At 40.1% G+C, this 15876-nt stretch overlaps 1 protein-coding gene across 7 annotated transcripts in view; it reads left to right on the top strand.

The window, feature by feature from the left end:
- Positions 1-8932, top strand: part of LOC117517238 (striated muscle preferentially expressed protein kinase-like) — a 142136-nt gene extending 133204 nt beyond the window's left edge. For 6 of the 7 annotated variants that reach the window (XM_034178198.1, XM_034178205.1, XM_034178191.1 and 3 more), the window contains 6 exons: positions 684-1323; positions 1749-1988; positions 5107-5330; positions 5426-5501; positions 5627-5776; positions 7769-8932. In XM_034178198.1, coding sequence (XP_034034089.1) covers positions 684-1323; positions 1749-1988; positions 5107-5330; positions 5426-5501; positions 5627-5776; positions 7769-8000 — 1562 coding nt within the window. In that variant the 3' untranslated portion in view covers positions 8001-8932. Of the gene's footprint in view, positions 1-683; positions 1324-1748; positions 1989-5106; positions 5331-5425; positions 5502-5626; positions 5777-7768 lie in introns of those variants that run through there. The other variant, XR_004562693.1, reaches the window with a different exon arrangement.
- Positions 8933-15876: the final 6944 nt, after the last annotated feature.

Here is a 15876-nt window from a genome sequence, read left to right as displayed (position 1 = left end):
ATTAATCACTAAAAATAATAATATTAATAACAAGAGCAATCTGAGATTTCTGACGTCCACCAGTCCAGATCCAGATCACCTCCAAAATTCAGTGGAGTCTTCCATGTCCTAATATCTGTCTGTGGTGCAAATTTGGTGAGAATACATGAGGTAGTTTTGAAGCAATCCTGCAAAGCCTATATAAAGTGAAATCTTGATCCAGAATCTGGATTCGGATCACCTCCAAAACTTAATGGAGTCTTCCATGGCCGTATATGTGTCTGTGGTGAGAATCTGTAAAGTAGCTTGTATAAAGTGAAACTTGTTCCTGAATCTGGATCCAGATCCAGATGACCTCCAAAATTTAAGAGAGTCTTCCATGGCCAGATATGTATCTGTGGTAAAAAAAAAAAAAAATTTTTATCAAAATGCTTGCAGTAGTTTTGACGTAATCTGGCTAACAGGCAGACAAATAAATATACGCCGATGATTTTATTACATCCTTGGCAGATGTAATAATATTAATATTACTGTTGCCACAATTGTTTTTTTATTGGGGTGGGGGGGTCCCCTCATTGGGGGGCAGGGGGTGTCCCCTCTTTCTATGGTAATGACATACAACAATTACAACATGTTTTAAAAAGAGGTTGGAGCAGATGTTCCAACAGAGTTAAAAGATGGATGATGTAATTTTGTTTTCCCAGGGGGAGGAGCTTCATCAGGCATGGTGGTTGTTAAAACCGTCCCCGCCGCCCCAGAAGCTGCGGTCACCACTTCAGTAACCGCCCCTCCGCTCAGACCAGCTCACAGGGTAACTGCCTCCGCCCTCACTCTCGACGCAGCACCTCCCGCCACTTTCCCTCCGCCGACCTCTTCGTCATTATCACCTCCGCCCTCCAGCCCTGCAACAAACCCTCCATCAGCATCTCCAGGCGCCACGCCTGAGGAAGCTCCTAAACCAAACCTCCCTCCTTCAGCCACAGTCAAGGCACCTCCACCCTTTGTTCTCCCAAAACCCCAGAGTCCAGTGAACGTGGTGTCTCCTATGACCCAGTCCCCACCCATATCTCCCCCACCCCCTCTCATAACCTCGCCTTTGACCCCAACCAAACCACTAGTATCTTCAGTGCCCACGTACGTCCCTACCATCACCGCTACCGCTTGCGTCATGCCCACATCTGTAACCTTCTCGCCCCCAGTGGTCCAGGCGTCCAGCCTGAGCCCCATTGGTGAAGGGTTGAGTACGCTGACACGGGGGACACCCTCGGAACGTACCGCGCCCTCCACCGCTCTGCGACAGGGAGTACCACAGAAACCCTACACCTTCCTCGAAGAGAAAGCGAGGTGAGCCAACTCGCCAGTGTTCAGCAGTCGGGTTATCAGTAATTACTTTTCCACGTGATGGATGGGGCTATTGTAAAGAAAAGTGTTATCTCTTCATTTTCAGTGTTTTCCTAGAAAATGATTTTATTTTATTCATCTATTGTGAATTACAACAGCCGTGCAAAGTACCAGAACAAAAGGTTTGTTTGACTGTGAAAATCTTCAACCATGAATTTTAAAATGAACTAGCTTATGTATATATATCTCAAATTTTTAACATTTGTGGTAGAGTGTGATAACTTGAAATCAGGTTAACCTCATTTTTCATCCAACATTTGTAAAAGTTTTTGTTGTTGTTGTGTTTGTTGTTTTTTTTGTTTTTTTTTGGAGACAATTGTGTGTTGGACAGTTTTGTTGAGACGAGTCCTCTTTGTCTGTGGTGCCAGGGGTCGGTTTGGGGTTGTCAGAGAGTGCCGCGAGAACGCCACCGGCAAACTCTTCATGGCAAAGATTATTACGTACGACCAGCAAAACAAACCCGAAGTCCTGAAAGAGTACGAGATCCTGAAGTCCCTTCACAGCGAAAAAGTCATGGCTCTGCACGAAGCCTACATCACGCCGCGCTACCTGGTGCTGGTGCTGGAATACTGCACCGGCAAAGAGTTGCTGTACAGCCTCATCGACAGGTAGGATGACCAGTCAAAACCACGACAACGAAAAATGTTTCCTTCATCCAGAAGGTGGGTTTGACCAACAAACAAACTGAGGTGTCAGTGATGGTCACAAATACATTTAATGGAAAATCTAAAGTTGGTATTTCCCTTCCAGTATAAAAGTAAATTAAACAGTGAGTGTGTGAATAAATGGAAGTCTAAAAAAATCTGAAGTCCTCTGATAGGTATAAGGTAAAAAAAAAGACACCTTTTAATAAAATAATGGATACATTTCAATATTTCCATAGCAACACAGCTGACACAATATCAAAATTTTCTATTATTACTTCTTGAGTTTTCTAAAAAATTATAATAAAACTTTTTTGAGGTTTTTTTTTTATTTTCTTGAAGGTGAAAAAATATATCTCCAATAAATTTAAAGTTAAAGTTAAGTTAAAATACCATCTTTCTAAGTCATAATCACCAGATACTGATATTATGTCTGATTTTTAAGTCATGAATATGAGATAAAAGTTGTGATTTTGACTTTAAGTCAGAAATATGCAGTACTGTTAATAATTTGACATAATTATGAACATGAAAGCTGAAATATTGACTGTTCAGCATATTTTGGGGACAATGTTTCATGATGTAAGAATGAGTTTTTATGAGCAATGACTTACAGTGTGTGTGTGTGTGTGTAATATTTCCTGCTTTGTCAGAAATTATAAATAGTCATCAATGGCATGAAGTTGCTTTTCAAAGTTTTGTAGCAGCTGGATCTATTTGATTATCTGGGATTAAAGAGGATTTAATTTAAAACGGCTTTTTTTTTTATAAAATAATCTTTTTTTTTTTCTAGAATAAGCATTCAAGATGTAAATGTGCCCTTTTTAAATTATAGGTTTTAAGTGAGCTAGCTGGTCCAGCCCTGTCTTTTCCCAAATGTCTCAATGTTTATTTCCAACAAAGTTGAGCGGAGGTTATGTTTTCACCCCTGTTTGTTTGTTTGTCTGTTTGTGAACAGCCTGTAACCCACAATTTTTTTTATATATCATCATGACATTTTTACAGAGGAATCATATCCGGATTAAATTTTCAAGGTCAAAGTCATGAAAAATCTTGGAGAATGGGAAAAATCCCTATCCTTTAACATTGAACAAATTTTCAAAAATTCATAACTCTGTCAAACAAATATTGAATTTCACAGCGTTATATAGGATGGCATTCTTTATCGACTCACAAAGTGATATCTGGATCTGACCTGGTTTACAGCTTTTGTGGTCTTTTAAATTTAACATTGAAAACCCCATTTAATGCATGTTCTACATTATATCGTCGTCATGTTAAGTCAACTTTGTCAATTCTGCAGTGCATACACAGACATGTAGTAGTGCAGCATATAACTGAAACAATCCTTCACATGGTGTGACAAGCATCAGATATGGCGGCCAGGTAGGGGTCAGTGTAGAATTACACAGGGGTCAAAATTTTAAAATGCTCCAATCATATTGAAAGGTATAGCACATTATGTGTCTGGTCACAGAGATTCCAAAAAGGTATAGTTTGGATGATCTATGACTGAATGTTATGGAGTTATGGGGTAAAAACATTAAGAATGGTGACAAAAGTCAATTTCAGTTTGTACAGGAGTCAAAAGTTAAAGTTGCTCCAATTTTGGTAAAAAATGGTGCAAATTATTGGTTGAGCTAATGATTAATAAATGGAATAGTTTTGATTGTGTTGAATGCTCGGTTTGCAAAGTAAATGTCAACAAGGTCGCCGTCCATTGGATTTTATGACATGTGACATATGTTACCCTGTAACGTGATAACTGAGCATGACACATGGTGCAAACTGTTCCTTTTAAAACCTTATTAACTCAACCAGTAATTTGCATCACATTTTACAAAAATTGGAGTAACTTTAACTTCTGACCCCTGTACAAACTGAAACAAACCTTTGTTGCCATTCTTGCTGTTTTTACCCCATAACTCCATAACATTCAGTCATAGATAGTCCAAACTATACCTTTTTGGGATATTTATGATCAGATAAATAATGTGTTATACTTTTCAATATGAGCATTTTCATTGAACCCTACCTGGCCGCCATGTTTGATTTTCAAATGGGTAGCACTTTTTTTTTCTCAAACACTGATTTATGAAGAACACTCATGCCAAACCTGATGTTTGTATAACCAAGTGAACAATTCTGGCCAAAAGTCATACTTATCTGCTCCACTATGAAATTCTGTTACTCTCAGTCTCCCAGACAATGCAGAGTAAAAAAAAAAACAACAGTAGACTATAAAATGAAATAGAAATACAGTCGAGCATAGAATGTGGTCAGTGAGGTACCTGGTGGTCGTAGTATGTCTTGTGCAAATTGAGCAGTGACTCAACACTGAGCTTATTCAAAAAAATTTAAAGTGCATGTAGTGCATAAGCGTGCCCCAATCACTCTCATATTTGAAAGTGAGGTGCAGACTGAGACTTATTATCACCTGACAAAGTTTGATCTGGATCTGATCGGGATTGTGGATTTTGTGGACATTTGAATTTAATATTGAAAAGCGCACTTGGTGTACATTTTGCATTATATCTCAATCAAAAGTGCCTCAATCACTCTTATTTTTCTGTTCTGGATTTAACTACACCACCACAATTGGATGGAGGTTCCAATTTTATGTCCATTTGTTTGTCTTCCAGTTTATCAGTCGGAAACAAAGTGCCAAAAAGCAATGAGAAATTGTGCATAGCAGAGAAAACCAATGTTCTGTGAAAATTATCTGAAAAAGAATTCAGAAACTGAAAAAGTGAAAAAAAAACAACAACCTGACAACGCCGCAAAAAATAAACTTTGATTCAAGTGCATGAACTAAATATGTCCTCCTTGCATTTGATCACATCAAATTTATCTTATGAAAAGTCACTTCTAACGCCACTTTGACATTGAAATTTTTTTCCAAGGTAAAATTTTGTGGAATTGGTAACGAGTGTTGGTGGAGGTTTGCACTCTACGAGTGCAGTGTTCTAGTTAAAGATTGTTTGACAGAGATTCTTTGAATCAGTGATGCAGCACATGCACCTCTTATCTTGTCATGAACTAATAATGAGATTGAGACTAAAGTGACTCTTGTGCACCTGAGGTTCCGTTACTCGGAGGATGATGTGGTGGGTTATCTGGTCCAGATCATTCAAGGAGTCGAGTACCTCCACAACCACCGCGTCCTCCACCTGGACCTCAAGCCCGACAACATCATAGTGACCAACCTTAATGCTGTTAAGATCGTGGACTTTGGGAGTGCACAGAGTTTCAACCCGCTTAGCCTCAAACACCAGGGGGCAGCAGAAGGAACTCTGGAGTACATGGGTGAGTATGAGTTGTCTTTTTAGCTGCAAATTCAAAAAACGTCAGAAATGGCTGCGAACCTTTCTCAATTTTCACCCTCTTGACATGATCTGAAGCTCCTGAGGTGCTTAAAGGTGATGTGGTGGGACCTCCTGCAGACATTTGGACCATTGGAGTTGTCACCCATATCATGTAAGACAAACATGTACCGTCTTAACTTCTGCAAACATAAATCCCAAAGAAAATGTCCATTCATTATTATTTAAAGACATGAAGCTAGCTGTACTAAATCTTCTGTTTCCTGTGGTTTGGACCAGGCTTAGTGGCCGGTTGCCCTTTGAAGACAAAAACCCTGCACAGGTTGAATCTAAAATCCTCATGGCGAGGTTTGACCCAGCTAAACTGTATCCAAATGTGTCCCAAAGTGCCTCCACCTTTCTCAAAAAGATGCTGAGCAGTTACCCTTGGTGAGTGATACATGTGGACGTAGAACCGTAGCTGTCATACTATTTTTTTTATGACCAGAGGTGTCAAATCCGGCTTCAGAAAGTAAAAACCCTCCCATGTGTTGCTTCTACCTGTGCCCCTAAAACAGTTGATCTCAATAATTAGCTCATCCACCTGCCTGAAGAGCTGAACTAATTACAATCAGCTGGTTTGTTGGGAAGATGGAACAAATATGTGGCTGGACTTTTACTTTCTGAAGCTGGATTTAACACCTCTGGTTTTGACATCATGCGTTGTTACAGTTCTCACTTTAAAATATGACAGTGTGGCACTATTGGAAAGATGAATTCAAATAAATCCCTTGATTGGGATTTTCTCATTCAAGTTGGCAAAATTCTGGTCTGGGCGGCTTTGCTTGACCTGCTGCCCCCGCGACCTGACTCTGGATAAAGTGGAAGAAAATGGATGGATAGATGGATGGAAGTTGGCAAAATTAAAGTTAATGTTCCCTCTTTTCCAGGCAAAGGTTTACCACCAGATTGTTATATGCTTTAACTTTTTGCATATTGAACAAGTGTAAAAAGAGCTGATGTATATCCTCTACATTCTTTAACGGCTGCTAAATGTTTGGAACCATACCTCAGTATTCCAATATGGGCCAGAGAAGTGGAAACGGAGCTTGTCTTAAATGCCTTAGAGGGGGGAAGAAAAAAAAAGATGTTTCAGGTGCAGTACCACCAAGCAACCACATGGTGGTGGTAGACACTCATGCACGCACAGAAAATTGTCATTATGTGCCATACAGCCAGTTGGGGGCAGTAATCCATCTGTTTACAGTGTGTTATTTGAATGTTTTATGGTTAACTTTCATACTGATTATTTTATGATGATTTTAATCATTAACATCATACCATATAGGAAGAAAATATACTAACTCTGATGCTGTAGATCAAAATTTAGAAATATTCATTCTGCTGTGTTTAAATGTTTGACTACTGCTGTATCTTACTCAAAGAAAAGAAGAGTAAAGGCCCCAGTTTTTAGGACTGTTGCTGTTCTATTTTGTTTTCTTACTATTTGGTGATGAGACTTGGACATTAACCAGTGACCTAATGCCATGATGAGCTGCTGTGGTATTAGGTCTCCTCAGAGGATCCTTTGGGACCTCTAATTTCACCTTTATTTAACCAGGTTAGTCCTATTGAGTTAGAGACCTGGACAATTATAAAGTTTCCAATTCACCTAACCTGCTGCATGTCTTTAAATGTGGTAGGAAACTAGAGCACCTGGAGGAAACCCACGCAAACACTGGGAGAACATGCAAACTCCACACAGAAAGGCCACAAGTGGGAATCGATCCCATGACTCTCTTGCTGTGAGGCAACACTGCTAACCACTAGGCCACCGCGCTGCTCTGGACTGACTTTAGGGATAAACCAGTAATCACCTGGGGTGATAATATGCATTGTCTGATAATCTGCATCGGCCGATAATCCCTTTGGGTGCTGTGTAGGGATAGACCGATACTCGGCTGGGCCGATTACCTGCATCAGCCAATAATCCGTCTGGGTGCTCTGTGGGGATAGACTGATAATTGGTTGGTCTGATAATCTGCATCAACCGATAATCACTTTGGGTGGTGTGTAGGGATAGACCAGTACTCGGCTGGGCCGATAATATGCATCAGCCGATAATCACTTTGGGTGGTGTGTAGGGATAGACCAATACTCGGCTGGGCTGATAATATGCATCAGCCGATAATTCCTCTGGGTGCTCTGTAGGGATAGGCCGATAATCGGCCTGGGCTGATAATTGGCCGATGTGATAACTGGCATGGCCGATAATCAGCCAGTAATTGGCCCATCTGATCATCGGTCTATTCCTAATTGACTTAATGTCAAACGGGTGATTACTTACGGAGAACCCAGCAACCCTCAACCCAGCTGTCTTCACCAGTAAAATGCTCTCTCTTTTTTTTGGAAAACATATATACCACCACTGTGTATTTTCAGGGCTCGTCCATCCACGCGGGACTGCTTCATGCACGCCTGGCTGCAGGACTCCTACCTGATGAAGCTGAGGAGGCAGACTCTCACCTTCACCACCAGCCGGCTCAAAGAGTTCCTGGTGGAACAACAGTACCGTCGCACAGAAGGCGCCACCAAGCACAAAGTGCTGCTGCGCACCTATCAGGGCTCACCAAAGTCCGTGGTGAGCCCAGCGCATGTTCCCAGCCCCAAGTGACACAGCAGAGATCATGTGTGTTGCAGGAAGCAACAAAGGTTGGATCTCCTCAAAGATGAAGGGACAAAAAAGAAAAAAAAAATTGACTGGACAACCAGTTGCAGGAGCCTGTGTGTTGTGGAAAGAGTCAATATTGAACAAATCTTAGATGGAGATTTGTTGATGAAAATTACACCTAACTAATAATCCACTGAAAGAACTCTGATTGCACAATTTCTTCATTTTCTTCATTTATTCAAGTACATTTGACTTCACACTCTTTAGTCCTGTTGTGAACTCTGTAGTTGCACATTGGGTTTGAGTAAACATCTCTTTTGTTCTGTATGTTCAGCCTGGAACATGTACGGCACTTTTATTTTGTTTTATCGTCACTGAACTTGGTAACAACTTGTGAATGTCCCATAATTTATGCTGCTATTTTTATTATTTTTCATTCACTGACGCATTTTAAATTTTTGAAGCATTTTTTTTTCTTCCTTGAAATTGTTTACTTTTTTCATGTTAAATTATTTGCATGAATATGTTTCAACTCACCTTTTTTCCAGATTTGCATCAAGGCAGAAACATCAACTTAAGAAGCATCTTTGTGATTGGTGTTAAGATTCACGCATTAACTGTTTTAGGGCCACCTAGAGGAAAAAATGTGGTACATACAACCTATTGTTTTGTGTGGTTCAATCTGAAATAGACTTGCGATGTGTCTTTAAAAGTTGCAGTCGGTAACATAGAACACATTTTACCGGTAAACTGCTGTGGTATCTCAGTGTTACCCATCTGTTAGGTTGTGTGAGCTATGATCACCCTGTCAGTGCCTACAACGATTGTCAGTGTCTTGTCGTTGGTACGAATTCGTAACTGATGAATTTGATCAAAACAATTTGACTAGATAATTGGAATTTTATCAAGCAGATGCTTATAGATTTTTACATTCATACAGAACACACAGTCCTTGTAAGAATAGAATGTCCTGTGTTTTGCTCTATCAGTGTTCTTTTTTTTAGAAAATGATTAATTTTGACCTCCGGAGATTTGTAAATTTACCAATTTGCTGTGTTTCTATGTCGTGGGAAAAAAGGTTTAAAATGGTTTTATGAGATAGTATGTAATAAACTATTGATACAGTTGGCCAAATGACCTACTTTCTATATATGAACCAGTGTTTTACAAATTTCATCTGAACACATGAGTAACAGGCTGCAGAGCTTTTAAGAGATCATGGTGGGATTTTGCTTTTCTGAAATAGGTTTGCATTTCCTCTGAAGAGATTTTTCTAATTGTTGGCCATACCTCTGCATTTATAATGAAGCAGCATGCACCTTTACAGTTGTCCATAATAACGTAATCACAAACAAATCAGTGGCCCCCAATAGATTTGAGATGTAACCTATTTCACGGTTGTGAAGTATAAAACATTTTAATAAAAACTGAATACATGACACTTCAGAAGACATATTTACAACAGCATTAAAAAAATAGAGCAAAAACATTTCACCAAATGCACGAACAAATGAGCACACAAAAAATGAAAACAAAAAAGTAACAAAACTAAAACACAGTTCCGAAAGCATTAACAAAAATGTTATACAGTACATTGAAAATCCCATGACAAATCAGATAAAAGTGTATTTTCATGCAACACATTTACAGATTCCAAAACATTCTGGAGATTTTCTTTTACAAAAAAAATTCAACAATTGTTCATTAATTCACTCACTAACAAACTTGCATTTTATAAAACACATTAACAACATTTTAAACATGAAAATTCACAGAAAAACACAAATTTAACATTTTACAGAACTTTACACATTTGGGAAAATGTATTAAAAAGTTGTTTGAAAGGCATCATTACATGTAGGGAATAATCATGTAGTGTCTGATGATTTGCGGACGTTCATGGTGGATTTTACGGTCGCAAATTGAATGCATATTTGCGACCGTAACATTTTTCTGTAAGTAATTCGGCCAGCAAATTGTTGTAAAAGGGTGCGGTTGGCTTGTTAAAGCTTGTCATAGCAACAGTGTCTTCATGCCAAACTGTAAATTCTGTGAGCAGACCCACAGATTTCTACATCTCGTCAGCTGCATTGAGTTAAATCCATCAGTCAATCCAATTAAATCCACACATTTAGGCACTGTCATCGCTGCACTAGTTTCTGTCGCTCTCAACTAATTGCACCATTATTGACACCTGCGCAGCAACGCGGTCAAGGTGCGGAGTTATACATCAAATGTGAAACGGTCGAATATTTTGCCACCATCTTCTCGATATTTTATGGTCTGAAATCTCACACGATTAACCAATCTGCTTTTTGGAACAAATGTAATTGGATTAGTAGAAACAACTTAATGTGTTTTATGAAATTTTATATTTTTGATTTTGCTGTTCTGTCTTCTGAAAATAGCAGTTTTGCATTTTGTGTGTGTTTTGATATATTCATGCACTTTGTGAATTTTTTTGCTTCAACATTTCCAACAGTGGTATTTTTTTATTTTTTGATAGTGTTAATGTGTGTTTCCATAAACCTTGTTGTGCTGCCATTGTTCATGCTATGCCTACCTGCAGTGTTGGAGACCATGTCTACCAATCTGAAGGGAGGTGTGCACAATAGGACTGGAACAGAGGGGTAAATCTTCAATCTTGCCAAAGAGTCCAGCATTACAAGAAAACTTTGTAGAACTGATGAAGATGGATCAACCTTGGTGGCCACTGATCATGAGAAGATGCAAGAAATAGCAAACTGTCTCTCTGTTAACATTACTCTCTTCAGATTCAAAATCACTGTCTCAAAAACTGAACTCTTCTACCAGCCCCCCCCCCCCCCAGATTTAACCATCAAGACCCTTAACCCAGCATATGTGACTCTGAAAACAGCTGAGTGTTTCAGCCTACCTGGGAAGTGCAGTGACAGTCACAAACTCACCGGACATAAGGTGGACAGAAGAATCCAAGCAGCCACAAATGAATTTGATTGACCAAACACTTCATCAAACTACTTACCAAGATAAAAGTGTACAAGACCGCCATTTCCCCATGCCTCAAGCCCATCAAGAAGCTCACCAGGGTACAGCTTCATCATCTAAAATGACTGCTTATCAGATGGTCAGACAGGGTGCCTGACATGGACGTCTTGAAGCAAGTTGATAGTGTCAGCATGGAAGACCTCATAGCACCCTCTCAGCTCAGATGGACTGGCCAGGTGAGAAGAATTCCAGACTGAATTCTCCCAAAGGCTTTTTGACGGGGAACTGAGTCAAGGAAAATGAAATTAGGAAGGTCAGAAACTGCACTTCAAGGATGTGCTCAAGCGCCACATGAACAGTGGCACTGATGTTTCCAGTTGGGAGCAAGTCACCTGGATAGAACAAAAAAGGCACACCACCATGAGAAGATCCAAGTGAACAGTTGAGCAGAGATTAGATGAGAACACCCACAAGACACCATAGACCATAGCTGACTAATTTGGGGCCTATGGACCACATTTGGCCCACCCTTCCTCCCTGTGATTTGATTAAGGCAAAAGCAATATTTTTTTCTGCCCCAAAGACAGTCTTTTAGGGCTTGCTGCAGTTCCATATCTGATCACAATTTTATATGTAGCAATTGTGGAGTAGTGTGGAGTTACTGTTTGTCAAACTTTTTTTTGAGTGAACACTGCCATCTAATGGCCTAAAAAACACACCAAATTTTACATGAGGCCTGTTTTGCCATCAGTATTTCATATGCAAAGACTGTCTGGGGGCATACTGTGATGTGTAAATTTAATGTTGCAAACATAATATCCAACGCAGATTTGACAGCACTGAACAGTTGCTTCAGTGATACGTTGCTCCACCGAGTGTGTGTGTGTGTGTGTGTGTGTGTGTGTGTGTGTGTGTGTGTGTGTGTGTGTGTGTGTGTGTGTGTGTGTGTGTGTGTGTGTGTGTGTGTGTGTGTGTGTGTGTGTGTGTGTGTGTGTAGGTCCTTTCTTCCTGCCACTGTCAGACTGCAAAATCAGCACTGTCCCAGTAGACTACAAGGCACACTTGAACTGTCTTACTGACTGCTTTTAATGTATAATGACTTTTAACAACTGTGCACAATAACTGTGTTCTTGTATGTTTTGGAAATTGCGATGGATGAAATGAGCAACAATTTCCCATTTTGACAACGATACAGTGTGCCATTTATTTCCGCTTTGGTTCACACAACACACAGACTTTATAGAACAGCTCAGCCCCGCCCATTAATCACACAGGAGTTGTGACGGGAAAAAGTCCAACGGGGTCAAGACACTCTGGCGTGCGCTTCATACATGTCAGCGTTTTGTCATATGTGTAACAGGAATAAATATTGTCCATTACCCGCACAGGGGTCCTGACAGAAACAGGAACAGCACTGTCCATTACCCACACAGGAGTCCTCACAGGAAAACATCAAAGGGGCCAAGACACTTTGATATGCACTTTGCACATCTTGGCATGTTATCACATGCAAAGCAGGAAACATACTCTAACTACAGGTAACGGCACTTGATATGGTGAATTATGTCCACACTGTCCATTATGTGTGGAATGTCCACCACATACGCTCCCCCAGAATTCACCATAAGTGAAAAGAATGTCAGGGAGCTCTTGTCTTTGAAAAATGACAAGAGCTCCCTGATGCCCTTACTAGAGTGTCTAAAGGACATCAAGGCATGGATGGCTTCTATTTTTTTTTATTTAAATGAAGATAAAACCAAGGTCATGGTATTTGAACCCAGTCGAGCCTGTGGTGTCTCCTCTATAGATCTGGGCTCCCTGCACCCATATGTAAAACCCATTGTCACAAACCTTGGTGTTAAAATGGGCAGTGATTTTAAACTTGATAAACAGATAATTTCAGTGGTTAAAACCAGTTTTTATCATCTGAGGCTTTTATCTAAAATCAAATCTGTCGTATCTTTTAATGATTTTGAGTGTTTGATTCATGCTTTTATCTCGACCTGTTTGGATTACTGTAATGCACTGTATACTGGCATTAACCAGTCCTCCCTTGCCCGCTTACAGTTTGTCCAAAATGCGGCTGATCGTCTTTTAACAGGCACTCGTAAGCATGATCACATCACTCCTTTTCTCGCCTCTCTCCACTGGCTTCCTGTCCGTTTTTGAATAAATTTCAAGATTTTATTGTTTGTTTTTAAGTCACTAAATGGCCTGGCACCTCAGTATATTGCTGATCTTATACATGTCTACGCCCCCATGAGAGCATTGAGAGCCGTTGATCAGCTCTGTCTTGTAGTGCCAAAAAGCAGACAAAAGACCAGGGGGAACCATGCTTTTTCAGTGGTGGTTCCCAAGTTATGGAATGAGCTGCCCACTCATATTAAAATGCCCCCCACCCTGGATACTTTTAAATCTCGTTTAAAAACTTAATTTTATTCCGTGGCTTTTAATACTGCATGAGAGTTGTGTGGTCTTCTGTCTCTGTTTGTATTGTGTTTTTATCTTTTTAGCATTTTATCTGATATCTTCCTTTTGTTTTTATATGTTTCTAATCTACTGTATTTTAACTTTATTTTATTTTTTATATACATTTTGTTTGTTGTCCAGCACTTTGGTAGCCTTGTTGTTTTTAAAATGTGCTATACAAATAAAGGTGGATTGGATTGGATTGGGTCATTGAGGGAGCAGGCAAATAATCCAGCCACAGCGAGCCCTCCATACCAGAGCGCTGGAGGCACTGTGGAGTAAGGGAACAGCAGGCCTTCCTGGTGGGGGCCCGGCACGTGCTCCGTGAGTCTGTCCAGATCCAGGTGGGCTGGCTTGAGGCAGTCCAGTGAAATGTGCTCGGCTTTACTGCCTGTGTCAACGACAAAGTTTTTGTCCCCTGTCTTCAATACTCGAAACGGACAATCGTAGGAAGGCTGCAGCGGTCCCCTGTAAGCATCATGGTGAATAAAGACATATTCCGGTGACTGCAGGTGTGAGGGAGCATAGGAAGACGGAAGGCTGGGGTGTGAAGTAGAAACAGGTGTGACAACCCTAACCTTGTCCTGAAGCTCACTCCATTGGTGGGCAGCCAATGAGGGGGTGGTGGTGTCAGGAATGAAATCTCCTGGGACCCGCAGTGGTTGGCCTTAAACCAATTCCGCCAACGAGGACTGGAGGTCCTCTTTAGGGGCAGTTTGTAGGCCCAGCATGACCCACAGGAGTCTGTCCACCCAACCGCCGCCTGTTAAGATGGAACATCTGTTAAGGTGTCTCAGCCTGGAGGTGATATGCCATGGACTGGAGGAGCTTTACACTCAGGCTGTCTGCATTTACATTCCAGAGCTTGGATGTAAACTGCGAGGTCAGATAGAGTGCCAAATCGGGCGACACAGGTGCCAATGAACGTTTGGGCTATCTCGGCCATTGTTGCAGCCATCAGCAGAACTCCAATTTAAAGTTCATGTTGGACTGCTAAGTACTAGTGGAACATTAAAATGTAAGTCTCTTTTCTGTTGTTTAAAAATTAATGAAATATTAAATGACAAGGATGTGTTTTAGCTGTTATATAAAACAAATAATGAATGTTTTTTCATTCTTTCAATGGAACAAATGCGAAAGCTGTAATGTTCCATTCAACTCTGCTTTGCCTAGTTGAATGGAACGTTCCATCTTTCACCTCATGAAATATTTGTACCATTGAACTCATAAACATTCATTATTTAATATATGTATTTATGTATATTATACAAATAATGAATGTTTGTGAGTGCAATGGTAAGAATATTTCATGAGGTGAAAGATGGAAATGTTCCAGTGAGGCGTAATTGCACAAATGAAATAAAACAAACAAACATTTATTTGTTTTATATAATGTCTGAAATAGATCCTTGTCATTTGATATTTTATTAATTTATAAACAAGAGAAAAGGGATTTGCATTTTGGTGTGTGTCACTGGTCCTTTGAGGACAAGAGGTTCCAAACAGTCCAACACGAATTTTAAATAGGAGTCCAATACAAACCAAAAGTGTTCTCAGTCAACTTGCAAAAACAATCCTGATGATAGTCCATAGCTCAGGCTGTGCATTGACTTTTTGTGTACAGACTGCAGTCTGCTTTGCTCAGTCCAGTGAAAAATTGCTACAGAAATTTGAGCTCTTCATCCGACAGCGTTTCTACTATAGTTAGACGTCCCAGCGAATACTGCAAATGCCTCCAGATGGCTTAAGGCATACTGGACCTTCAATAAGCTTGTATAAATCATTGTCTGTCACCAAAACAAACCCCGCCATGTTTGTTTTTTAAGCTAACCGCCATTGCTGCTAGTGTGAGCGTGCGGACGACATGGCGTGCAATAGCACACTAAATAGAACCAAAATTACATGGTAAATGGAACACAATGGTGAATGGTACACACACACATATACATATATATATATATATACACCTTTTTCTTCTTTCATTTACAGTCCCCTTAAAAAAAATAAATACATTTTTTGTAGCTTAAGAAATTAAAACTGTTTGTGTCTCCCCAATTACAATAACTTTTGGAAGTAATCTTAAATTATCATCCTGGTTAGTCATCTAATCAAACAACCTTTTCAAAAACGTAAAATATGATCAAAGCTTTATGCTTAAATGCCACACGCCAAAGTTGAGGACGAAACTTGTGCGACGCTCCCTAGTTTCAGGCAGTTTCAAGGGGACCCAAACTGGGCGTTTCTTTCCTGCTGCGGCCACGAAAACTTTTACTCTTCAACAAATTTTTCCGCAAACAAGCGGTCATTAGACAACGTTTACCACACTACACGTACAGATACACACAAAACGCGTTGTCTAATAGCTCTCAAAAGACGACGAATGTGTGTTGTTGCTTTGTTTTGGTCATCGCTTTGATGGTCGCACTTTTAAAAGTAGCTCGTT

The sequence above is a fragment of the Thalassophryne amazonica genome, chromosome 1, assembly GCF_902500255.1.
Source record: "Thalassophryne amazonica chromosome 1, fThaAma1.1, whole genome shotgun sequence".
Classification (NCBI taxonomy): Eukaryota; Metazoa; Chordata; class Actinopteri; order Batrachoidiformes; family Batrachoididae; genus Thalassophryne; species Thalassophryne amazonica.
The sequence above is the reverse complement of the archived record's forward strand: the minus strand, read 5'-3'. Positions and strand labels throughout refer to the sequence as shown.